This window comes from Rhipicephalus microplus, chromosome 10, assembly GCF_043290135.1.
Source record: "Rhipicephalus microplus isolate Deutch F79 chromosome 10, USDA_Rmic, whole genome shotgun sequence".
NCBI classification, from domain to species: domain Eukaryota; kingdom Metazoa; phylum Arthropoda; class Arachnida; order Ixodida; family Ixodidae; genus Rhipicephalus; species Rhipicephalus microplus.
In genome coordinates this window covers 88783482-88809944 of record NC_134709.1, presented here as the reverse complement: position 1 = coordinate 88809944, position 26463 = coordinate 88783482, and the positions used below count along the sequence as shown (strand labels likewise).

General features: G+C 46.7%; 1 protein-coding gene across 1 annotated transcript; it reads left to right on the top strand.

The window, feature by feature from the left end:
- The first annotated feature begins 3858 nt into the window (after nt 1-3858).
- On the top strand, nt 3859-26463 carry LOC142774468 (uncharacterized). Its single transcript, XM_075874809.1, has 2 exons — nt 3859-4538; nt 26146-26463. Exons 1-2 carry the CDS (start codon nt 4153-4155, stop codon nt 26357-26359), a joined length of 600 nt encoding a protein of 199 aa, XP_075730924.1. The 5' UTR covers nt 3859-4152; the 3' UTR covers nt 26360-26463.

The window sequence follows — 26463 nt, the reverse complement described above, 5'->3', positions numbered from 1 at the left end:
CTTTCATCACCTAATTTAGCAGTATACGTGCAATCTTCTTGGGTCACCCAACAGAATCACACATTTCTGACCTTCAAAGTACGCTTGCATTTCGCGAAAAAAACAGACATCTGCCTCTCGAATCTGTAGGTGCGTATACACAGATAACTCTAAATTGAGTGTTCCCGTAACAAAAGTCACACAAAACAAAACGCCCATGTAGGCAACTTGTGACCGCTTCCACTACAATACCAAGAGAGTTCTTGAAAAAAATAATACATCCGGCTGATGCTCCCACTGCATAGCTCACACACGCATTGTACCGCAATGAAAATTCTGCTACCAAGCTATCAGTCGCGTCCTCAGTACTAACTTTAGTCTCCTGGACCGCGAGAAAGTCAAGGTCTTTTTCTTGCATCAAGCGTTTCAATTGGTACTGTTTGCGACGCGTTCCTAGACCACGTACATTCAGCGTACCAATGCGTAAAGGCACAGTCATGCTAGCCATGTTAATGACAAAGATGAAAACTACAATGCTGCACTTACCGTGTCTCGTATACCGTGCAGTGGGAAAACCGGGGTCTTACGCGTCTAGATCCTGTCCCCGAACTGGCGACGATGACGCCGACCGGGTTTCGAGGGCATATTTTTTACTCTTAGCGCCCGTAACGCGATGCCACAGACGCTCCGGGTGTTTCAGGTTGCGTTCCGTGCTCTCCACTCGGTAACGCTTGCCGCGTCCCGTCGTCGCTTCCGGAGACTTTGTGCCGGCTTCTGGCGTAGCGATCTCGCCACTGGTACCCATGTCTTCCTCTATCGATTCTTGAATGTCCTGCTGGCCGCCTGTTGCGGCCAACTCCTCGGATTATTTCGTTGAGTCTTTGCCATCTTGCGTTGTCGCGTCGGCTGTCTCTTCTCCAGTTGCCTGAACCGTGGCGTCGGGTCCCACGGCGTTGCTGCCAGGGGCCAACTTCTCAGCCTCTTCGGCGTCCATTAGATTATCTTAGGCGTCGTCTGTTGGCAGCACGGTCTTCGTAACTTTGGCATAACTCCTGACGCAATCTTGACTTTCATGTCCAAACGCTCGGCATACACCACAGCGGGGAGTTTGGCAGTCTCGTCGTATATGTACTTGCATGTGACACCTTAGGCAAAGTGGTGCCCGACCCGGGGCCACAAGAAAGACGGTGCTCCCTCCAATCTTAAAAAGGTGCGGCAAGTCTTCTAGCACCACACCTTCCTTCAGTTTCAGTCGCACCACTCTCGTCGTCGATATCGCGTGTTCAAAGCCCGCGACGGTCCAGTTGTCGTTGGAAACCTCCAGAACTTCACCAAACTCACCTAACGCTTGTCGAATGCTCTCATTCGAGACCGCAAAGTCAACCAAGTGGATTTTCACGGTTACATCAAGTTGGATAGAGTCGATGATAGCACAGAAGCCACCCTTGACTCGGAGTCCACCTGTTTTGAGTAATGCCTCTTTGTCATCCTTGCTTCGCATCTTCACCAGTCAGATGTGATTCATCTGGAAGGCTCCAATGCCAGTGATCGTCTCGATGAGTCCCACTTCTTCCAACGGGGCCCGAAAGTCTTCCAACCGGTATGGTCTTTTTTTCAAATCTCCGTGCAGAAACACACACTCTTCCATACTATCACCCGACGGCAATGTAGGCAACAAAAACCGGTAATCCGATGGTGCAGAAGGGAACCTAACACCGCGGCCAGCAGCGGCCGCTGAAGCACCTCGCACGGAGCGAGCCATCACACGTCCGTCTCCCACTGAAGCCGAAAGTGAGCTATGCCGGAGCACATCCTTCATCGTGCAAACGGCAAGCTACTTATATCTGCCGCTTACCGCTGCTCACGAGTATCTCGGAGGGAATTGTGTTTTCAGCATTACCAGCAAGATAGCGCAAAAAGCGAGCGTCGCCACATCGGGTGGCGACGCCCGATATCCTACGCGCACTTTGCCCGGCGAGAAAAGAGTGCGTGAGGAAGCGACGGCCCCTCACGCACCCTTATCTCGCGGCGGTGAGGAGGGGAAGGTCGTACGCCTTCGCTGACCTCGTGTTTTACGTGGAACAAGTCTGCTGTAGTTACCTGTTGCACAAAGGTCACCGCAATCATAGAAGTCTCCGTTTGCGAAAAGCGCGCGCTTTTCAGACACAGCAAGTAACAAATGAGACGCTTATTCGCGTGCATCCGTACCTGTGAGTACGTTTTGTGCGTCATTTATGCGTTAGGAACGCGGGGCATGTTTCGATTTGCTTCCAATTTGGCACGTGACCTCTCAATTTATTGCTATCACATTCATTTCTTTGGCTTTCTGGAAAAGCTGTGACTTTTTCAAAATGAATATATATATAGAAATAAGATGGGGCTAATGTACAACAATAATCGTAACTAGCAGACAAGAAAGCCAAGTAAAGTATAAGGGATGCTATTTTGACGGGATTGTGAAGAAAGTAAAGTATATGAACATATAACCTACTACTAACAGGGACCGAATCTGCGACCTTCGAATAACGCGTCCGATGCTCTTCCAACTGAGCTACAGCGGCGGACATCCGCCGTTCACACCATGAAGAGAATGCGGCAGTCGGTGGCTTCAAGACGATACTCTTTATTCGTAGTCAAGAGTTCTACAAAACTTCGTCTCGTCAAGTATCATGATGAGGAGGTAGATATGGTCACTGCCCAAGTCAACGTAAAAAAAAAAAAACAGACGTTCCTGAAACAAAGCAGGCAAAGAGCCGTATGTCCCGGGGTCAGCGAAGCACTAAGACGTATCTTTTCAAGATATGACCTTCGCGTTGCACACATGCCATCAAACAAGCTTAGGAATCAGCTTGTGAACGTGAAGGATTGCTAGGACAGCAAACGATACCACGGTGTTGTCTATAAGGTGCCATGCACAGACAGCAGCTAAAGTTACATGGGCAAAACTGGTGACTTCATCGGAAGAATAAACGAGCACCGAAGAGACGTGCGTAACAAGAAAGCGTAAAACGCCTTGGCCGAGCACGCCGATAGTCGCGGCCATTATATCGATTGGGACTACGCCACTATACAGCCAAGGAAAAGACTGCTTTTGGAATCTTCTTTTATTCAGCCGACTGAGGACACCATCAGCAGGACAGATGGAAGTCTACCTACCAGCTACATCCGTTCATTACGTCACATTTTAGAATAAAAAGCGACATACGGCTTTTGCCTGCCTAGTATGAACAAAAAGCTCGTCTGGGTCTCGACACATTTTTGCGTTTCTTCACCTTGACTTGGTCAGTGACCGCATATACATCCTCAAAGATACTGTTTATTCAGGCGAAATTGTGCTTCTAAAGAAATGAAAATTCACGGTATAAGCAATACACGTCCCACATTGCCAGCGGCGGTACTCGGCTACTGACGCCGCAGGTCGCGGGATCGAATCTCGGCTGTGGCGGCTGCATTTCTGATGGAGGCGGAAATGTTGTAGGCCCGTTTACTAAGATTTGGGTGCACGTTAAAGAACCCCAGGCTGTCAAAATTTGCGGAGCCCTCCACTACGGCGTCTCTAATAATCGTATAGTGGTTTTGGGACGTTGAACCCCACATATCAATCAATCAATCAATCAATCAATCAATCAATCAATAAATCAACACTGCCAGCGGCCATCTGGTACAGTCTGATCTTAGGTTAGGTGCATCGGCGTTTACACATGTGGCATCAAAATTCCAGTCTCATAGCTGGTAGCCTCGTGAGTTTGAGAATAAACTTAGCTGTCCAGATGTGCGTGCTCAAACCAATAGGAAGGTTCTAAAATAATCTAGATGGTTCCCAGACATTAGCGCGCGTTTTGCGAAAAGCAGCGGTCACACGTGCAACGGACCGGTTACGAAAAAATACAATAAAAGGAGCACGCGTAGCAATGACGTGGTTTTAGCACGTTAAACCACAGCATTTTATATTATTATCGTTAGCCTACTCCCTTGGCAAGGCGTATGCCGTCAGGAGGAGGTGAAGCTCATGTTCTTTCGGACTCGACCAAAGGAGGGGATGGGGCAGTGCGGTAAATCTTGCCTTTTACGCCGTCGAATAGTGATCACTATACACACACCTATGCGCCACAGCGTGTGTAAGCCTGTGAGCCTGTTTACACGTGCGCGCTAGTCTACAGCGGTATCCTCGACATGCTCAACTATTCTTCACCAGGTGACAACACCCTCAACGTGCCACACAGATTCAGCCTCGAGTACGGCGACGCATTTGTGTCCAACCTGGTCAAGCACGTGTCTTTGACGGGTAGCCGGCTGCATGCTAAGGCAGCCTTGAGCCCGAACTTGACGCTAAGGAACGTCGTGCCTTCCGTGTACCTGATACCGGACTTCTTCTACCCCACGGCAGCGGAGACGAACATCAACTACGGCACACTGGGCGTGCGAATGGCCGAAATGATGTTCAACCACAGCGTGCCTGTGGATCGACTCGCCAGGCATAAGGCGTGCTTCAAGAGATACGGGATGCGTTTGGGCCTGAACATGAGCGACGGCGATATCCATAGGGCGCTGCGTGCAAGGTACGAATCGTTTGTTAGATGCCTCACCAAATGCGAGAAATAGGCCGTCGATGGCGTCAACACAAATAGTTCAAGAAATGATCACTTCATGATGTCGTCACGCAATGCCATGACGACATCGCAGATCAATGAAATTCGTCCCGTGATAACCTAACCACGTGACACCATAGCTTGTTCAGCATGGATCAAGGAATACTAAGCAGAGGTCGTCACATTTTGTGAAGACGGGAGTGGGAAAGGGTGGATGGCGCGTCCTCGCAAGGTCAGTCAAGCCATAAACTTTCCTAATATTAAGCACAGGACACCCTGACCCGGTGATCGTTCAGCGGACATGGAAATGATGGGTAGTACACAGACGTTTCTCGTCTTTTTGCTTGTGGGCTTTGAAAGCACTTGTATCTTCGTTGATTGCTGTGTTTTGGTTTTGTTTCAAATAAAAGGACAAACCGTTTTGAACTTCGTAACCCAATTTGAATCAGTGAGCCTAAAGAGTTAAGGTGGCGAACTGCAACTGCTGAACATTTGCTGATTGTCATTTCATGTCAAAACAGCTCCAAGCCACGCCAAGCCCAACGAAGTCTAAAGTATGAAGATTAAGCAAATCCATGTACTATACCCATCATTCTCGTGCTCGCTGAAGCGCCATGCGTTACAGCTCCCATGCGCTAGCGCCAGAGTTTCCTCTAGTGTATGCATAGGAAGCTGTATGGGTGAAGCAGCAGTGCGCTTGCGCACGTGCAACTGGCGCCGGCGAGAGGAAGGTGAGCCAATGTCCGAGGCACCAATGCCGCCGAGACGAGCTGGAAAGCGGAACTTTCGTGCAGAATAAGAGCAAACGTACAGGGATAATCGCTTGTAGATGGCCTGGGTGCCACTCGCAGCCTCATTGCAGCACATGTTGTGCACCTACAATAAACTTGAAGCTTTGCACTTCATGTATATAGGCTGAATGCAAGAAAGCAACGGTGGGACTCGGTCGTGTATAGGCCGACGCACGGACAGGCCGTTTTCTTTCTTTTTTTCTGTATATGGTAAATTCGGGGTACGGACAATACTACAACAGTGAAATTTTCTTAAGTCTTGCTATTTAGCAAAATGAAGCACCTCTGATTAATTCTTTTCTAGTGTGTTTCACGAAACGTTCGCGCGGGTATTCTTCCCAGCAGTGCGGGTCGGCTGACGGCGGCGATATTGAGTAAAACTTTGCCGCATAGGAGGTTACCGTGCGCGAAACGTTAACAGCATGCAATGATTCAAACAATAAATCGCCTTACTGTGTCGAGCTCCATTGGGCCGGGCATGTCTGTAATTCTTGAATGAATGAATGCAAAACTTTATTTCGAATATTTTTTTTCTGCGACGGTGGAGCCTCAGTCCAGGACCCCCGTGGCCTTTGTCATCTTGCAAGCTCTGTCGATCAGCTTGAGTTGTTGTTCTTTATTTTCCGGTGAGCAGAATGAGGGCGTAGTGGGCATGATGCAACTGCAGTTGCACTTGGTACTTCAGGATGGTTTAAAACCACTACGTGGACAAACGTTCTCTGTCCCTATTGAGACATGGTTGAAGTCAATGCGCTCAGGGCGCAATTACACTATCGCGTACTATTCTTGAAGGCGACGCTCAAGCGTCGTTTCAAGTGTTTGCATAATAATTCTTTTTCGATGTTCTCATTCTCCCTTCTTAAAATCTATCCTAAAATCTTGAAGTTTTCTGCATAGACTACCTGATCACAGGCACTGCAAACTTCCAGTACGTCACCTGCTCCTTCCGCGATCCACCGGCTTATAACCAAGCAACCATGTCTCGTGAGGACGTCCCTATGACGTCACACTATTTCAAAATCTGTTACGCTATACAGGGACGTCATCAAATTACAGATGTTTGCATCAGTCCTGCTGACGCAGAAGCTCAATTTTTGCGTTTGATGAATCATCTATGGCTTTCGCTTAAATTGAAAGGTTCATAACAAACTTCTCATTAAGACAGACTAATGAGGTCATTAGACAACAGTCCGCGCTTAAATTATCTTTCTGCAACTGATAATGCTTACGAAACGTGGTAATTTACCAGAAGTGCTGGCAACTATTATCGATGTATTCAGCATTTTAGTAGAGTGTTATGGTCATGCAGTAAACAAAGTATGAAGTACCTTTTTATAAACCAAAAACTATAGCAAAATAATTCCGTCTTTATGACAAGAATTCGAGAAAAACAAGAATTGAATTTGAGTTTTATTTAACTAAATTTTAACTGCCTGACTACGCCCCCCCCCCTGCATCGCTCAGGTGTGAGCAGAATTCGGGCTCACCCCTAAGCAATGTACTAAAAAAAAGATGACAAAACAAATTTTCAAAACAGATACTTGAACAGTGTTTGTTTATTTAGCATGGATGAGGGTTGTTATGGTGTCTTCTTAGTGGGAACGATGAAATATACTTCAAATACTGCACTTCATTATTTGTAGAGCCGCGTGGGAAAAACATTATTAACGACAACTGACAGACTATTATGCCAAGGAAAGTATAGAGGATATTATTAGAAGTGTTTGTTATGTAAATTTGAAGAAAAATATCGACGAGAATATAACTTGCCGTGGGCAGGGACGGGACCTGCGATCTTCGAATAACGCGTCCGATGCTTTACCAATTGAGCTTCCATGGCGGCAGTGCCCCCCCCCCCCCCCCCACGTATACTATATGGCGTATGTATGTGCAGTAAACGTCAGAGAGTCTGTGAACGCCACTAGTAGCCATGACCGCGAGCGTGGAACATCAGGCACTGCGCCGTGTCGCCTGTAGGCAGACAGAAATTAGGTGCCTTCTTCCTTTTCCTCATGAACCACTAACAACAACAACAACATTCATTATATGCCTGTTTTGGCGTCATGTGGCACGTGTACTTATTACAATCCGGCAGCCGACCAATAATCCCTCTCATACCACCTAAAGGCACAAAGCTTGCCAGAACGAGACCCTCATATGAATGAAGGAAAAAAGAGCAAACTTAAGGGCTCGTTCTCTTTGGTAGAAGCAATGTAAACGAAAACTGAGCCCTGACAGATAATTGTGCCAAGGAAAGTACAGGGGATATACTTGTATAGGAGATAGCATAGGATAAGTATAGTATGGCATAGGGAAAGTATAGGAGGTATACAAGTATAGGGGAGTGTATAGAAAAGGGAGAAACATGTACGCTACTATCTAGTGTTCAGATATTTATTGTGAACTTGAGGTTCAACAAGAATAAGTCTCGAACTGCCATCGCTGTTCTTCATCAGTGCGCTGCTGTTTGGAAGTTTTTTTAATGTGGGATTGATCCATGGTTGCTACGTATTACTGCGCCAACGTCATGTCAAAGGAGGTTTGTCGCGCCTCTACTTGACCTTGGCTGACATTCACGCAGCAACTTGTTTTTGGCAGCGTCTCCTGCGCCGCGCGGCGCAGCAGCCAGCCCCACACCGAAGTGGCTCCTGCGCCTCACAGAAGTGAATTCACTTTAAAAATTGTTACATAAAGCTACTTGAATGTATAAATTATTACTGTATAATATGTTAAACCTACAAAAATTATAATAAAGAGGTCTTTGACAATTCAATGAGCCTACATATCTTAATTTTAAATACAGAGGGTGCCATGGGCGCTGCGGCTGTGAAAGGTAGTGGCAGAGATGGTAGCTGCGATGTGTGATAATGGTAACAACCTTATTGAAAACTCCGGCAAATTCGTGGCCTGGGCATAGGCCGCCCCCGAGAAGGAATGGAGACCCTTTGTCGTCACTGCCTACGGGCTTGCCGGATGCCCAGTTGATCCTAGAAGTTGGAGCTTACGCGGCCGTTCACCGTGCCACGGCGTCATGCGAGTATGTCCACCATGATGTTTCTCATTATGAAGTGCGGATTCACTAATCCACTCTGCTTTGTCGTTCAGGTTAGTTCGGTTACATCTCTGTATGCTAAAAAGTCGAATAACGTTTGTTTGTTGCTGCTCCCACGCCCGATAGTTTTGTTTTCTATTTTTCATGAGTGCTTTGACTTTGTAACTCAATTACTTATGTTGTCCAGTGAAGTTGAGCTCAATCCCGGACCTAACACTAGAGCCCAAGTACAAAGTTCTCTTACTGATTCACAAACTAAGAAGTTTAATGATACGTTCAAGATTTTACAAGCTGTAAACACGCATACCAATAAAATGGAAAGGGACCAGGCAGATCTAATCAAATCTGTTGAGGAGCTTAAAAAAACCCAAGTGAGTTTTCAAGAAAATTTTACTGTTTTAGACAAACAATTAACTGAAGTAGAACGCAAAACGGTCGTGATTGAGGAAGTCCATGAAGTGATACAGCGTTTTCGCCTGTCGATTATCCATGATGGCAGCGAAAACGATCAACTGCGGGCTCGGCAAGGTGAGCTCGAGCATATGCAGCGGCGAAACAACCTCTTATTCTATGGGCTACCTGATGCCCAGTCAGAGTCCTGGGCCCATTCAGATGAAAAGCTGATGAATGTGTTTTCATCCAGATTATAAATAGCACCCGCTGAAATACTAATCGAACGAGCACACAGCCTTGGCGTTTATTCTTCCAATAAGTGCCCGCCAATCAATTACCAAATTTTCTTCCTTCAAGCTCAAGCAGCAAATACTTCTGAGTAGTTCGAAGCTGAAAGAAGTAAATGTTGCCGTTAGTGAAGACCATTCGCCAGCTACTCGCCTTGCCAGAAATAAACTGGCTGAATTTGGCAAGACCCAATCCTCAAGACTTAAGTTTCGCTTTAACAGACTGTACGTAAATAGAAAGTGCTACATATACAACCTCTCTGATGATTGCGTGCGTGAAAATTCCGCATCCTTTAAATCACCAGTCAAAACGTCACATCTCTCGCATGAGTCACCGCATGCATCTGTGTCGCACAACGCCGAACAGCGCTACGCGAGAAGAAGTGGATCGAAGCTACCAGTCGCAAACCAACTTTCGTTCCTTTTCTCAAATATTTGAAGCCTAATTCCTAAACCTGACAATCTCTGCTCTGTTATAAATGCTTTTAACGCTGACATAATCTGCCTTACAGAAACCTCGTTGTCCGCGCAGGTTGATAACAGTGAATTATTTGATTGCAAAAAAACACTACAACAACTACCGTTGCGACAGAGGTTGTTCGGTGTGGCGGCGGTGTGCTTATCGCGGTTTCAGACACGATTTCGTCTTTTCCAATTCATTTTACTAGTGCTTTGCAACTTGTTTTCATTGAAATGCAAACGTGTTCCAAGTAGTTGATATTGATTGCTTGTTATCAACCGCCATCTTGTTTATCCACTTTTGTTGACGAGCTTCATGATGTCATTTACATGCTAACAATATGGTATTTGAATAGTCCGCACCTTTTACTAGGCGACTTCAATTTCCCGAATATAGTTTGGTCATACGTGAATTCCACTTGTCATTCTTTCTCCGAAGCGGGAGACGCGTTTTGACTTTGTGCAACGATTTTAACTTGTCCCAGCTAATGACACAGGCAACAAGATTTACGTGTACCACATCTAACATCTTAGATTTAGTGCTCACCACTGCGCCTGATGTTTTCTATTCCATATCCTACTTACAATAGCTAAGCGACCACTTGCTGCTTCATTTTTCTTTCACCTGCACAGTACCTCACAGTAGGAACCACAAAAAATATATCCGGGACTATAAGCGTGCAGATTTTGATACTATTAATCATGATCTTTCAGCTTTTTCAAGTGATCATGCACAACGTTTATGATCGCTCATTTAATACTAACTGGACTTTGTTCAAAGAAAAGGTTATATCACTCAAAGAAAAATATGTGCCACGCATAGTCATCACATCTAACCTGTAATACCCATGGTTCAATCAATCGCCTAAACAAGTATGCAATAAGAAAAAAAAACGCATTTTCAGCTCTGCAAAGGTAACTGGCACTCAAGAACGTTGGAGTGATTATCAGACCATAGCTACGGCATACAAACAAGCCCTAAAAGATGCCAAGAATTCATCTTTCAATACTACATTACCATCTCTTTTATTTATCAACCCTAAGCAATTATGGAATGTAGTGAACAAAAGAGACAATTTCTCAATCACCCTTAAAGATACAAAAATCGCATAATCAAACTTGATGAATCCACAAATATTCTAAACTTTGTATTTGTTTCTGCTTATCACAAATTGTGTGTTCCGTAACTCCCACATATGTTAGTCCGGATTTCTTAACAATGGACCCCATAGTCTTTGATGCTGCCGGTATAGAAAAAATCATAAAAATCTAAAAGTTTCATCATCATAGGGTGTAAATCGCATCAATTCAAAGTTTTTAATTAGTACTAAGGTGTACAGTGCCATTATTCTCACCAATATATTTCCGCAATCACTTCATACCGGTTGCATTCCGGAAGACATGAAGGTAGGGAAGGTGATTCCCTTGCTCAAGTCTGGCGTTAGGCATTCTCCATATAATTATCGACCAATCTCACTCTCATGCATTTCATGTAAAGTTATGGAACATGTTGTTTGCTCTCATCTCGCACCTTTTCTACAGTCAAACTCTTTTTTTTACAGATCACCAGCATGGATTTCGCAAGTCATTTTCATGTGAAACACAGCTTTTGACATTCACACATGACCTAAATTCCATTCTTGACAGGGGTTCCATTGTCGACTGCATATTTGTAGACTTCTCAAAAGCGTTCCACAAGGTTTCTCATCAACTGTTTCTTTTAAAACTCAGCAAACTTAACATTGATCCAAACGTTCTTCAATGGCTTCACTCTTTTCTCACTGATCGTTCCTAATTCGTCACTGTGAATAACACCTCATCCATCACTTCTGCAGATGAATCGGCCGTGCCTCAAGGCTCTATGCTGGGATCTTTGCTTTTCCTTATCTACATAAACGACTTACCTGATAATCTATGTTCATCAATAAAGCTGTTCGCTGATGACTGCGTTATATACCGTGTTATTAACAGTGACTCTGGCGTCGGTCTTCTTCAATAGGATATAAACCGTGTTCGTGACTGGACAAACACGTGGGACATGCAGTTAAACACTAACAAATGCAAGTACATGCGCGTTTCACGTCGCGATACAACAGTGCCCTCTTATCCTCCTAATAACACTAACCTAGAACCTTTGTCATGTTACAAATATCTCGGCGCACTCATCAATTCTGATCTTTCCTGGAAGATGCATGTAACACATGTAACCACTAACGCTAATTGCACGCTGGGCTTTATACACCGTAATTTTCATCTTTCTTCCTTTCCAGCAAAATTCCTTCTTTATCAATCATTAGTCCATTTTAAAATGGAATACGCTGCATCTGTGTGGAACCCCAGCCAAGAAACACTCATTCATCAGCTTGAATCCATCCAGGGTCGGGCTGCTCGTTTCATTCTAACTACCATCGCACCTCTAGCGTCACTTCCATGAAAACAACTTTATCCTTACCTCTGCTCTCACAACGTAGGGAAATATCTCGCCTCTGCCTCTTTCACAAGATATATTACGACATTTCAGTCCTTAAGAATAAATTGATAACCCCTTCTTCTTATGTATCCGCTCGCATCAACCATCGTCATAAAGTTGGCATTCCCACATGCCACACCAACCACATTTACAATTAATTCATCCCCCGTACGTCAGAAAGTTGAATTCACCTTCCCCGATCACTAGTCGAGATTACTAATAACTCTATGTGTAAGGCTGCTATAACTAACCTGTCGCAATAATTTTTAGGAATATGGTATTTCTATTTTTCAGTAGCACATTGTTCTTCTTCATATGCTGTTGAAACGATGCATTTTTTTGTCGATAGGCGCGTGCTTGTGGATAAGTGTTATATCGTTTTTTTTTAGTACCAGATCTGTTACGCTTTGTCGTTCTTTAAGACCTGTTTTTTTTCTTATGATGTGCACTATTTCTTGTTGGTTTCTTTCACTGCTCCATGTAAACACCAATTTTGCGCTTTTTCATTATGTTGTGTTAAATATGCAGCCCACTCCCCTCTCTAATGTTCTCGGGCCCTGAAGGTATCGAAATAAATAAATAAATAAATAATTAAATAAATAAATAAATAAATAAATAAATAAAATATTTAAATGCGAAGCATTTCTCAGCAAACTTTGCAGACTTTGAGCTTATCTATCTATCTATCTATCTATCTATCTATCTATCTATCTATCTATCTATCTATCTATATCTATCTATCTATCTATCTATCTATCTATCTATCTATCTATCTATCTATCTATCTATCTATCTATCTATCTATCTATCTATCTATCTATCTATCTATCTATCTATCTATCTATCTATCTATCTATCTATCTATCTATCTATCTATCTATCTATCTATCTATCTATCTAGCCGCTTACGGCTTTTAGCTCTCCTGGCGGTTTCGCTAATGGTATCTATACCAAACTTGGCACGATATAACATGACTATGACAAACATAATTGACTAGTCATAACGTAAAAATCTTGACATGCATGTCATAAATGTCATGATTTACATGTATTTGTCTTTCTGCTTTGGCGGTGGTATCATTTACATGATATGTTGCAAAACTAGTATGGTATGACATGACTGCGTGGCGAACATAAGCGACAGACCTAACATCACAATCATGGCATACGTGTCGTGTAACAACATGACTACATGCCACATTCTTGATGTGCTCGTGGCCGTTTCACTAGCTTTGCATATACCAAATTTGGTATTACGGGACGTGAATGGATGATGAAGGTATGTGACTGGTGCAAACATGATAATCATGAGATGTGTGTCATGTAAAGACGTGACTACATGCTAAGCTGATGATGCACTAACGCGGCAGTTTGCTAGCTTCACATGTACCAAATTCAGTATTACGTGACGCGAAGGGACGACATAGGTAAATGACACGTCCAAACGAAATAATTATGACATGCGTGGTATGTAACAACATGACTACGTCCCACACTCCTGATGCGCTCGTGGCCGATTCGCTACCTTCGCACATGCCAAAATTTATTACCTCACGTTAATGGATGACGATGGTATGTGACTGGTGCAAACATAATAATTTTGAGATGCGTGTCATGTAAGAACATTTATACACGCCACACTCAAGGCACCAATACACTTCGAAGTGAGCCAGCGCGCGTGAGCGCAGGCGTTCGTTTTATCGTGTCTTGCCAGTGATGCCACGCCAGATGCTGATATCCCCCTAGTAGAGATCAGTGGATCTGCCCAATGACCTTCATTGTGGATCTGCATGCCGTATACTCGCAGGCCCACGCCGCACTGCGTCGCTTTGACGCATGTGCGTTTGAGCGCACACGGCGTCCCTCCGTCACGAAGACAGGCACACGCGGTGCTGTCTAAAGGCGCTTTCATCCTTGGCCTCGAAGAGAGCGAAACCGGCGAAACTCTCTGGAAACTGGCTCGTATCGCCGGCCAAGCGGCCGGAAAACCAAGCCGCGTGGCCAGTGCGCAAAACGTTGGTCCGAGCACGATTTTCCCGCCACGCGAAACAGGATCTGGCTTCCGCTTCACAGCCTTCGCTGCGCTATATCAAACCACGTGACCTAACCAGCCTGTCGCGTATTGAACTTGGCGGCACAGGCATCGGCGGTGCTCGCACCGGCTGAAATCGACGAAGCTGACGAAGCATGACGAAGATTGATGGTCTCCACGAGGACGCGCTGATCGAGAGCCTGACTTTGATTACTATCGCCGAGAACTCAAAAATTAGGCGGGGCAGCATCAGCGAGTCTGTATACCCCAACGGGTCTCGCGTTTGTGTACACCCAGCTCAATGCGCCGCCGCCGGTGCGTTTTCTCGTGTCGTTTCGACTGGCTTATTTCCAAAAACAACCTTAGTAAATGTGCGAGCTGTTTCTTTTCATTACTTTGCGTGAATAACTGCAATTCGGTACGAACTGTAGTTCTAAGAAAGCAGGCGAAATCGAATAAATTGTCAAGGTATCGACGGCAGCGATGGTGGGATGGGGCAGAACTAATGTGAACATCTTCGACACGCGTGGTCGGGGTTTTCCGGCCGCTCTGGCATCTTCATTTTTCTTCAACTCTCAAGTGTGAACGCGCCATAAGTAAATGCGTCGGCGCGAAACGCAGTATGTCGCATTTCGCACCGGTTGTCTTCGGGCCGCACCAACGGACGCTGATCGCGCTGGTTGCACCTGGCGTCACACTATAGAGCGCTCGTGTTTTGCTAGCGTGACGTATGGATGGATGGTAAAACTTTATTTCGTCAGAGAGCAACTGAGGATGATTCCGTGTTAGATGGCCATCAACCCAAGGTTGGTGGCGACATGTGTGGCACATTCCACGACCTTTAACTGGACGACTGGGTCTGAGCTGGTCAACACGGCCTCCCAGTGCTCAAGAGAGGGATCACGCATAAAATCCACAGGCGGCGGCACTATGCTACATTCCCAAAGTATGTGATCGTATGTTGCCACAGCCTGACACCATTTGCATGGCGGCTTAATCTCCTCCGGGTACATTTTGTTCAACAAGTAAGGGTTGGGAAAAGATCGCGTCTGCAGTTTTCTCCAGATGCATTCCTGCGTCTCAGCCAACCGCTTGTGCGGGGGGGGGGGGGGGGGGGATAAAACCTCCGCTCTAGTTTATAATGATTCGTTATTTCATGAAAGGACACCAGCCCATCTCTCGCGGACCTCCCCGAAACTGGCGGCTCACCTTCCCGGCTGACGAAACCTCGAGCATTCAGGTGAGCCGCCTCGTTCCCAGGCTTCCCAGAGTGTGCTGGTACCCAGACAATTTCTATTTCTCTAATTTCTCGTCCCGTGGCCCCGTGCAGAAATCGTGTGGTGGTCGCCGATATACAGCCCCTCGCCAGATTTCGAATGGCTGTCTTTGAATCACTGAGAATCAAATCCGACTGCGAATTAGTTATTGCTAGCGCTATTGCCGCTTCCTCTGCAATTTCCGAGGAGCGGGTTTTGACCAATCCAGAGGTGACCAAGCGTCCCCGCCTGTCCACCACCACAATCACAAAAGCGTTTTTGTCCTTATATTCCGCAACATCTCTATAGACTGCCGCTTTGTACTCGCCGTACTCAACGTGTAAAGCTCTGGCTCTTGCCTGCCTGCGCTGCGTTTGGTGAATCGGATGCATATTTTTGGGCAAAGGTTTTATGTACAGGGCCTTATGTAACTCTCACCGCACATAAATTTTAGTGTCCCCAGTGTGAGCCTCTGCTCCAATGCATTTCCTTTCCAATATGATCCTGCCCGGTTTGGTTGTCGAAAGCCTAGCGTGCTGCATCACCAGATGCGCCTCCCATAACTCATCCAAGGTGTTGTGTACCCCTAGTTTTAACAGCCTTTCTGTAGGCGCGTTGTTAGGCCCCCCAAGCGCTGCCTTGTAAGCTTGCCGGATCATAGCCTCAACCCTACCTTTTTCTGCGGCATCCAACTTCATATAAGGTGTCGCGTAAGTTCTCCTGCTGAGCACAAACGCCTGTACCAGCTTACAGAATTCTTTTTCTTTAACCCCGCTCTTACGGTTAGCTATTCTTCTGATTAGCCTGACAGTAGCATTCACCGTGGTCTTAAGTTTTTCAAGGACCACCGTATTCTTCCTGTTAGTTTGCAGATATAGGCCAAGAATTCTAATCGTTTGACCTTCAGCTACCAGCCTACCCCATAACTTTACCTCTAACGGCGGCGGCGGAATATAGTGTCTTGCATGTAGCCCTCTGGGTTTGTTCTGAACCACAAAGAGCTCGGACTTGGGCTGAGAGCATGAAAGTCCCACCTCCCCTGCCAACTCTTCAACAATATTAACTGCCTGTTGTAGTGTTTCTTTCATATGCGCGTCACTACCCTTGGTTACCCATAGAGGGATATCATCTGCATAAAATGTGTGTTTAAGTCCTGGTATCTTCTCCAGCCTTGGCGGTATTTTAATTAGGGCGATGTTAAACAGGAACAGTGACAAAACTGAACCCTGCGGCGTCTCTTTGCGTCCCAACGCGAATTAGTCTGATTTAATATCTCATACTGAAATTTCTGCGGTCCAGCCCTCCAAGAATGATCTGATGTAGCGAAATGTCCTGACCCCTGGGCCAATTTCCGATAGGTAGTTCAATATTGCCTCATGCGAAACATTGTCGAAAGCTTTATTCAGGTCAAGCCCCAATACAGCTTTGGTGCCCGTGCCATGCCCGGGATTGACTACATCATGTTTTAACTGTATCATGACATCCCGTGTGGACGAATTGGCCCTGAAACCTATCAAAGTTGGGGGAAAAATGGTCTTGTCCTCTGCATAATTCTGAAGCCTGTTGAGAACCACGTGCTCCATCAATTTGCCCACGCATGATGTCAGCGATATGGGGCGCAGGTTTTCCAAGCAGAGTTTCTTGCCTGGCTTCGGAATAAATTTAATCATAGCATGCTTCCATTGTGCTGGGATCTCCCCGGCCACCCAATACTCAATAATCAAGTCAGTGATCGCCCCGACCGATTTGAAATCTAGGTTTCTCAGCATTTTATTAGTAACTCCATCCGGACCTGCGGCAGACGTAGTACGCAGCTGCCCCATGCCAAACTCCACCTCCGCAATTGTGAACTCTTCATGTAGTTTTGAGTTTTCCACCCCCGAGTAGTGTTGTAAGCAACCGTCTACTCCATCAGTTATGTACCGATTCCGGAGTTCCTGTATAAACTCTCCAATTGTGCCTTCATAATAATGCATTAACCGAGTCGTTTGTCCCCGTTGCGCCAATTTTGTTGCTGCCTGATCCAAAAGATGCCTTAACAGCTGCCATGTCTTTTTGCACTCAAACTAACTGTCCATTCATGCGATCAGAAATCTGGCCCCGCTGCTTGGCTTGCAACTCAATTGCATAATTTTCGATTTTACGTTCTAACTTGGCAGTCCTTCTGTGAAGGACGCCATTATGTTTCTGCCTCTTCCACCTTCTCAAGAGACTCGCGTGCGCTTCCCACATGTGTAACAGTCTCGAGTCAGCGGTAAACTCCTCCTGCTCGACTGGCACATCTACCGTGGTATTATTTACATCCACCTTGAGCGCCTGTACCCATGATTCCAGGTCTCATTAATTTTTCCGTTCACAGTGTCTGCTCTGTTTTTTCCTAAATCTGTCCCAATCTGTAATTCTATGCCTCGTCACTTTGTCTTTATGCTTCGCAGCGCTGAACGTCGTGGAAAGGATACAGTGATCACTTCCCAGGGCTTGTCCCGTGTTAATACACTTTGGATTACTGATGCCTCTAAAAACGTAAGGTCTGGAGAGGTATCCATGCTTATGCTGTTGCCTATCCTCGTATGATCTTGTGGATTATTTAACAGCGTCCATCGCAGATTCCGGGCAACTTGCCAAAGCCGATTGCCCTTTGGGCTGGCTCGAATATAACCCCCCTCCGGGTGAGGCGCATTGAAATCTTCTACCACTATAAGCGGAGCGCGAACTGCTAACCGTTGACTTTGAATCAGGAGTTGTGGCAAGCCCAATCCTTTATCTTTGGAGAACTATACACATTAAGTAAAAACAGACTCTTCTCATACTTTCGTTTAGGCAAAATCTCTAGCAGGACATAGTCTTTCCTGCTGCTATCTACGGAATGCTGAGTGGCAGTGATGTTGCGATGGACTAGCACGGCTGTGAAGACGCGTAATACGCCCCTTGAGTCAATTCCTGGCATGGTAAATGCCTTAAATTCAGGTAATTTTACGGAACCACTAGCCTCCTATAAGGCTATTATGTCTGTTTTACTGTCCAGATTTTGTACGTGCAACTGCAGGTTACCCCGCTTTTGACGAAAGCCCCTGCAGTTCCACTGCGAAACCTCAATTTGCTGGCGAGGCGCCATGATGAGGCACCAGGTTGACTAATGGCACTTGGCCACCCACGGGAGGCAGTCTTGCCTCCAATAGAGTATGAAGCTGCTGAAACATGCCCATGACCTGAGTTTGGGAATCCCTAAATTCAGTGAAGAGCATGCCGAGACGCTCTTCTATTGTGTCTACTCTGGCTTCGATCTTTTCGACTCGAGCCTCCAACCTATCCTGTCTTTTCCCTTGTTTGCCTACTTTATCCGCAAGTGTTGTTACATCCGACTTAAGACTAATGAGCTTAAAAATAGGCTGGAGCATGTCTACTGGTGACGTTTCGGCTAATCGTTTTGCGTTAGCTACCTCAACCCCCGGCAGTGGTCTCTTCACTGTCCCCCGATTCTCCACTTCAATAGCTGCACTCTCCTGTACGCGAGCAGACGCCTCTTGCGTCGCTTTCTGTAGGCCTTGCACTGCTGGTGCCTGTGTCCCCTGCCGTTGGTCGTTTCCAAGTGCGCGTTCCATCTCTGCAATTCTGTTTTAAGTGCGAATACACTTTATAAGCGACCCCAAACCATCCACCGCCGTCGACGGCGTCCGCAGTCTTCTCTCTATCTTTAAAAGAAAGAGGACTTGGCGGGCCGCAGCGCGACGCTGTACCGAATAAGCCACGGACGCGACGCTGATATCGGTGTAAGTAACGCGCCTTATACCCCCTCCCCTTTCGCTCGCTCCTCCGCTTTCCTCGCTCGCTGCAGCTGCGCGCGCACCCCTCTCTCTCGCGCGCCTGCCTTCTCTCTCAGTCTCCCGTCGAGAGCGGGTCGTGAGGGGAGTAAAGTTAAAATCCGTTGGCATTCGCCAGTGAGTTAACGTAAACTCCCCCGTGTGATCAAATTGCGATTCCCAGAAACCATTACACCATAAAGGCACCATAGTGTGATTAATAAATATAATAGTGCGAATTAATAAATACCCCTCATAGCATCACCCCGTGTATTCGCACTTAACCATTTTCGTCCTCGGGGAAATGCTTGGGAGTTTTTCATTCTTTTAATCAAATCTCCCTGTCGCTGAGCCAGCGCTGCTAACTCCCTCTCTCGAGCGGTTTCGTTCTGGGAGGCCGTGCCTGACAAGCTCACCTTTTTGTTGGTGTCGCGTGCGTAGCTATTGGGACTAGAGAGTCGTCCACCATCTTGGCCGCTTCCGCGCCCTGGCAATGGCGGGAAGGAACTCGACCGGTCCCTGCTTTTGCTTGTGCCTTCTTTACCCCTCGGTGACTGCTCCATGGCTTTCGAGGACCACTCATCGTTGTCAGCTTCGCTCTCTCTTTCGATGCCCTGCTGCCGGCCTATCGGTGGTTTGCGAGTCAGGCGAAACTTGCAGTTCTGGCTCCCTGTGTGATGCGCACCATGGCACAGGATACAGTCCGGCGTGCACGTAGGTGGCTCTCCTTCTGGCGGGGCCGGATGGTCCTTCCCGCAACGGTGACATAGGTTATTCTCCGGACGATAGCAAACATCAGCTCGGTGTCCAACTCGCCTGCAGTTGTAGCAGGTCTGGACTAAATTTCTATACGGGATCACAGCGTACAGACAGTTCTAGTAAATAACCTGTCGGGGTATGCGTATTCCCCCGAACGTAATCTGAATCGCCTTTGACTTTCCCAAAGGTCTCGCGTCCAGAATGTCAATGCCTTCTTTCTTCTTCAGGAATCCCGCCCGAACTTCTTCCATTGGGCATCCATCATAAACATTTTGAATCACTCCCCGCACGAAGTTCTCCAACGGCGCCACGAACGCCGAAACCGGAAGATCACGATCACCCAGCTTGAGCGTCTTCACAGTCGCATATGCCCCACTGCGATTTAGGCACGGTGTGCTCACTGTCAACGTGTTGTTTGTTCCATTAACCCGCACAATGTCCTCTTCCGCGGCAATCGCACCCGTTAGACGCGCTGCTGCTCTCAGTGCACATCCGAGTTCTTTCGCTGTCACAACACTCAAGTCCCAGTTCTGGGGAGTGTACACAACCTTGAAATTCGTGGCCGGCAACTTGAGAAACGGTCTGCGTTTCTTCCACACCGGCGCTTTCCCCCGCTTGACTTGCTGCGCTCCGTGCGTCTTGCGCCCGTCCCTGCCGGCTTGCGTCGCAAGGCTTACTCTTGGCGTTGTCGCCATGCTGAGTCTTCTTAAATCGGTCCTGTGCCTTCAGCACTAGAGCCCACTCTCCCGCTTCAAAATCTTCGGGAGTTATAGTCTCCCATTCGACGTAGTATTCTTCTTTGCCTTACAAGGCCCACGGTCACCAGGAGCAAGCCAGACGCCCGGCGACGTGGCCCAGGCTTGGCCTAGGAGATAGGCCTAGCCTTGCCACCGCGGGGTTGATAGAAAAATCTCGGAAACTCCGAAAACGGGGACAAACTTGCCTAAACGAGTAGTGTCCTTACGTACAGGGCAACCTCCCGCAGACGAGCCCACTGACAGCAAGTCCAGAACAAAGCGCGTCCGCCGATAGTCGATCACCTGGCCGGAGCTCATGCGAAACACGTCCGCACAGCCTACCGTGGCGTAGATGCGCCCAGCCTGCGCATGCGTCAACGTTGCATTGGAGCATACTAGGTCCTTCATGACGCACTCGCCACCGTTGCGCTTGCTCCATATGTACCAAATTCGGTATCAGGGGAAGTGAATGGACGACGAAGGTAAATGACACGTTCAAACCTGATAATCATAATATGCATTTCATGTAAAACTTGACTACATGGTACGCTCATAGCGTTCTGCCGGCCGTTTCACTAGTTCCACATATACCAAATTTGATATCAGGTGACGTTAATAGATGACGAAGATAAATGAAGCGTACAAGCATGATAATCATGATATGGAAGTCAAGGACGGCATAATTTATCTCCGCCTCTTAACGTTGGGCCGATTTTAAAGTGACCTATCACCCTTCCTCATTCATGTTTCGTATATCATCGATTCTAATTGTATGTGGGATCTGCCATTTTTTTGTTGTTGTTGGGCGTACTGCATTTTCTAGATTGCAATGCCAAGCATGGTGTTGTCGAAGGTGAAAGTGTCCTTGCTGTCGAACTTTGAATGTCACGAAGGGCAAGGGACGATAAAAAATGATTTTGCACAGTTCACGTATGAATGTTCGGATGCACATGCATGAAACCCCAGTGTGTCTGCGAAATGTTCTTACGAAGCCTGTTATATCTGAGTACCAAAGCTTCTGCATTGCAGTTTTTCTTTTTGCTGAATGCGAACTCGTACGGCCATTCCCATCCTTTGCTACGTAAATGCTCCCGTGCTATCACACGCCGTGGGTGTTATTCAGCAAGGCAGACAAGGTAATTTGTAGGTATACGTAGATGGGCTAACACAGTCAGCACTTGCTCTTGGGCATCGTTTATCAAGTGCTGATTGCCTAGAGCATTATGGTTGCACGTCAGTTTATTGAAGCGGCCTGCCGGTTACCTCGTCACGTGATTACGGTACGCTGAGCGTCGTAAAAAGCTTCCTGTTGCATAATCAGCGTGGCTACGTTGCAGTGCGACTGTCATCAAAACTTTGATAAACCATGGAAATTGAAATTCCTGACGCATGTGCTATCAATGCAGCCATCTGCATTTGAATTTTTTGTATCCTCCTGCGTCTCGCGAGTTAGCATTATTTAGCAAAACACTTTATCATAATAATTACAGCTCAGTCTTCGAGGGTCAATAAACCTTCAATATCACAAGGTCTGTGGAGAGGACCACCAGCAGCAAGTCAGGCTGATGGGAGGTCGTTGAGGAACCGCAAGTATTGCCCCGCCGCGGTGGTCTAGTGGCTAAGGTACTCGGCTGCTGACCCGCAGGTCGCGGGTTCGAATCCCGGGTGCGGCGGCTGCATTTTCGATGGAGGCGGAAATGTTGTAGGCCCGTGTGCTCAGATTTGGGTGCACGTTAAAGAACCCCAGGTGGTCAATTTTCCGGAGCCCTCCACTACGGCGTCTCTCATAATCATATAGTGGTTTTGGGACGTTAAACCCCACATATCAATCAATCAAGCGCAAGTGTTAAAACAATGCTTGAGCGAAAAAAAAAACTGCTATAAGGTTTGAACCACCGACCTCACTCGTCCTATACGTGCCCCTCTAACCAACCACGCCACAGCTGCCGATTGGTCCGGGAGGTCCAACTAGCAGGTTTTATATTGTCACGCTAAACGTAAATTAAAATTTTCCGTTTCACGTTTGGATGTAACTTTAACTGCTTCTATCATTACATCTAGACGTAATGTTAGAGACTCTGACTATTCAAACAAAACGGCTAACCAGAAAAGTGCATGACGTCACTTCCGTGCGGCGCAGCAGCTGTTTCTTTGTGGAGGTGGCTCGTGCGCCGCGCGGCGCAGCAGTCTCTGCCATTGTTTTATTTTGTTTTTTTTCGGAAGGGGAAGAGTTCAATCATACTGTAGGCTTGCTCGCACGCGCTTTCGTTTGTTTGCGTGTGTAAAAAACTGACAGAGCCCACGTACAGTGGGAGTCGATGATATGAGAAGCACGAATGCGTTACCCAGGTTGACATATCGCTTTCAAAGCGCCAAAACGTTACGAGGTTGAGGTAAGTTATGCTCTACACGACTTCCATGTCGTGATTATCATGTTTCGATGTGTCGTTTACCTTCGTCATCTACTCACGTCACGTGATGCCAAATTTAGTACGTGTGGAGCTAGCGAAGCTGCAGCGAGCACGCTAAGAGCGTGGTATGTTGTCATGTTCTTACGTGACACGCGTCTCATGATTATCATGTTTTCACCAGTCATGTACCTTTGTCGTTCAATGACGTCACGTAACACCAAGTTTGGTATATGTGGAGCTGGCGAGACGGTCTCGAGTGCATCATGAAGGGCCCAAGGTACTCCTAAGTAACGTTGACGCGCGCGCACACTGGGCACAACGACGCTACGTTAGCAAAACGCGAGAACTCTATAGTCTGATGCCAGGCGTGACCGGTGCGGCCCGATGGCAGCCGGCGCGAAATGCGACATGCATTTAGTGCCGATGCTTTACCCAGACAGCGCTGTATTCGCCTCTTTTCGAGACGGAGGAATCGCCATACGAGCTGAAACGAGCATGCATGCGTCAAAGCGGAACCGGCGGCTGGCGTTGCAGCGCCGGCGTGACGTGACGAAACAAACGCCGGCGCGCACACGCGTCGGGTAGCGTCGAAGTGTATTGGCGCCTTGACTGTGGCATGTAGTGATGTGCTCACATGACACACATCTCATGATTATCATGTATCATGTTTCCACCAATCACATAACATTCGTCATTCAGTGACATCACGTAGTACCAAGTTTGATTTATGTTAAGCTAGCGAAACTGCCACCAGAGCATCATGAGCGTTGCATGTAGTCATGTTGCAACATGACTCGCCTCTAGATTATCATGTTTGCACCAGTCACATACCTTCGTAATCCATTCACGTCCCATAATATCAAGGTTGGTATATGCGAACCTTGCGAAACGGCCGCGAGCGCATCATGAGTGTGGCATTTAGTCATGTTGTTACATAATACGCATGTCATGATCTTCATGTTAGGGTCTGTCACTTGTGTTCGTCATGCAATCATGTCATACGATACCAGTTTTGCAACATGTCATGTGAACGAAACCATTGCGAGAGCAGCAAGACCGTGAAATATAAATCATGACATTGATGACATAAAAATTATGATTTGCATGTTATGATTAGTCAAATATGCTCGTAATACAGTCATGTTATACCATACTGAGTTTGGTATCGATATCATTATCGAAACAGCCAGCCAGGAGAGCTAAAGGTCGTAGGCGGCTAGATAGATAGATAGATAGATAGATAGATAGATGATAGATAGATAGATAGATAGATAGATAGATAGATAGATAGATAGATAGATAGATAGATAGATAGATAGATAGATAGATAGATAGATAGATAGATAGATAGATAGATAGATAGATAGATAGATAGACAGACAGACACGCTCAAGATCGCCGAGGTTAGCTAAGAAATGTTTTGCTTTTATTTAACATAAAGAATTAAAAAAATTGAACAGAACCCACATACGTGGCAATCGACGTTATGCGAAGCATGCGGAGAGAAGGTGACCTAGCTGCAGCTTTTTTTATTGAGTGACACGTCATGAAATTATGCTAAGTATATGTACAAATGTTGCACGCACAGACATATGTTGAAGAGTTGCAGATGTTTATATAACCAGTTGTTTGCACTTGCGCAACGATCTGAACGGGAACATGCGTATTAGCAACACCCGAAGCTGTTATAAAGCGCTGATGCCCACGAAGATGCTGGCCCTGGACACGGCTACACAAATCAACTTCAGCGCACGGCACCTAACCACAATTGACGTTAACCCGACGTGACGGCTGTATCAAAGGGGTGCATATGTAATTTTTATTAAATTAAGTAGGCAGCACTGCAACCACTATAAACGTTTCAGGAAGATTAGCGTCTGTTTGAAAAGTAGGTCCGAGATCTGGCGTAGCTCTGCGGTAGAATGCTTGACTGCCACGCAGAATGCTTGCGCTCGATTCCTGCTGGGACCCTGAACTGAAATTTTCATTTGCCTTCATCAGGGGGTGGGGGGGTCAACGCCGCCTATGTTAATGTATTCTTAACACTGGCATTAATTCTATGCCATCGTTTGTTCGACGCTACCGATGTCGGGTGTTTCTTGACGCTTACGCGGTGAAATTGCCCATGGGTGTTCTCATCTTTCCCAGGTCGATACCAAGTGTCAATTACCGGTGGCACATACCCACATACCAGTGACACGTACCTGCCCGTGGGTATGTGCCGCTGTCTGACGCTAAGTGGTTGACGACGTACGCGACTGGATTGTGATATTATTCATGTCTTGACCAGCGCGTCATGTTCTTCAAACCATCTTACCCTCCCGTGCTAATTTTGGTTCACGCCAAGCTAAGGGGGTGACCATGAGAGCACCCATACGTAAGGGGCTAGATGGATAGATAGATAGATACGCTCCAAGTCGCTAAAGGTTGCTAAGAAATGCTTCGCATTTAATATGGAGGGGGAGGGTGTTGTCCCCCCACCCACTTTAGCACCGCCACTGATGGCCGAGCTGGAGGAAAGCGCTGAACGCTGCGCACCTCTCCAGTCTGGCCTCACCTCGACTGACGCGGTGAAAAAAATACAAAACGCGTGCCGACGTTCTTTCACACTATAATGGATTTCATTGGCAGCAGGAGTTCCTCTTTAATGCTTCAAAATGTTCAAGGGAACACCCTAGGTGTTTTTTGTACGTGAATGGTTGACGTAAAATTCACGAGGTGTGCGATTCGCAGCTCCGACGTGATACGTAAACTTGGGAAAACCTTAGAAGTTGTTCATAAAGCGTAGAGATTTTATTGCCCCGCGGTGAAGCAGGTGGGTGACCGAGGTGGCGCTGCTGTCGTGGAAGAACGAACAGCAGGACATGTGGTACTTTCCTAATATAATAGATTTTTTTTTTACTTCTCCACTGGCAGCAGGAGTTGCACTTTGATGCTTCAAAACGTTCAAGGGTACGCCCTAGGCGTTTTTTGTACGTGAATGGATGACATGAAATTGAGGAGGTGTGCCATTCACAGCTCCGACACGACGCGTGAACTTGGGAAAACCTTCGGAGTTGTTCATGAAGTGTAGACATTTTATCAATGAGTCAATATACTCTATGCATTTTATTGCCCCGCGGTGACGCAGGTGGGCAACCGAGGTGGCGCTGCTGTCGTGGAAGAATGAACAGCCGGGCATGTCGTTGTTTCCGCCGCTCACGCAGCTCTTCTTCCTACGCTCCTCCCTCGTGTACTGCGGCAGCAGCCCGGACCGCCGGTTGTCGCTGCTGTTCGCGACCAGGACCTCGCCAAGCTACGCTGCTGCCTTCAACTGCAGCGCCCCTCCTGTGTCGCCGTGTTGATGCACCACGGGCTGCACGCGGCAGTATTTCGATATTCATCAGGAGGGCGTCTTGCTTTATATGACTCGTTGACAATGAGGAATGTTTGTTTAACATATATAACT

Excerpts from the sequence above, each read along its gene's own strand:
- LOC142774468 (XM_075874809.1), top strand. The coding sequence starts at position 4,153 with ATGCTCAACTATTCTTCACCAGGTGACAACACCCTCAACGTGCCACAC. Across the intron at positions 4,539-26,145 it reads CATAGGGCGCTGCGTGCAAG|GTGGGCAACCGAGGTGGCGC; the intron begins GTACGAATCGTT and ends GCGGTGACGCAG.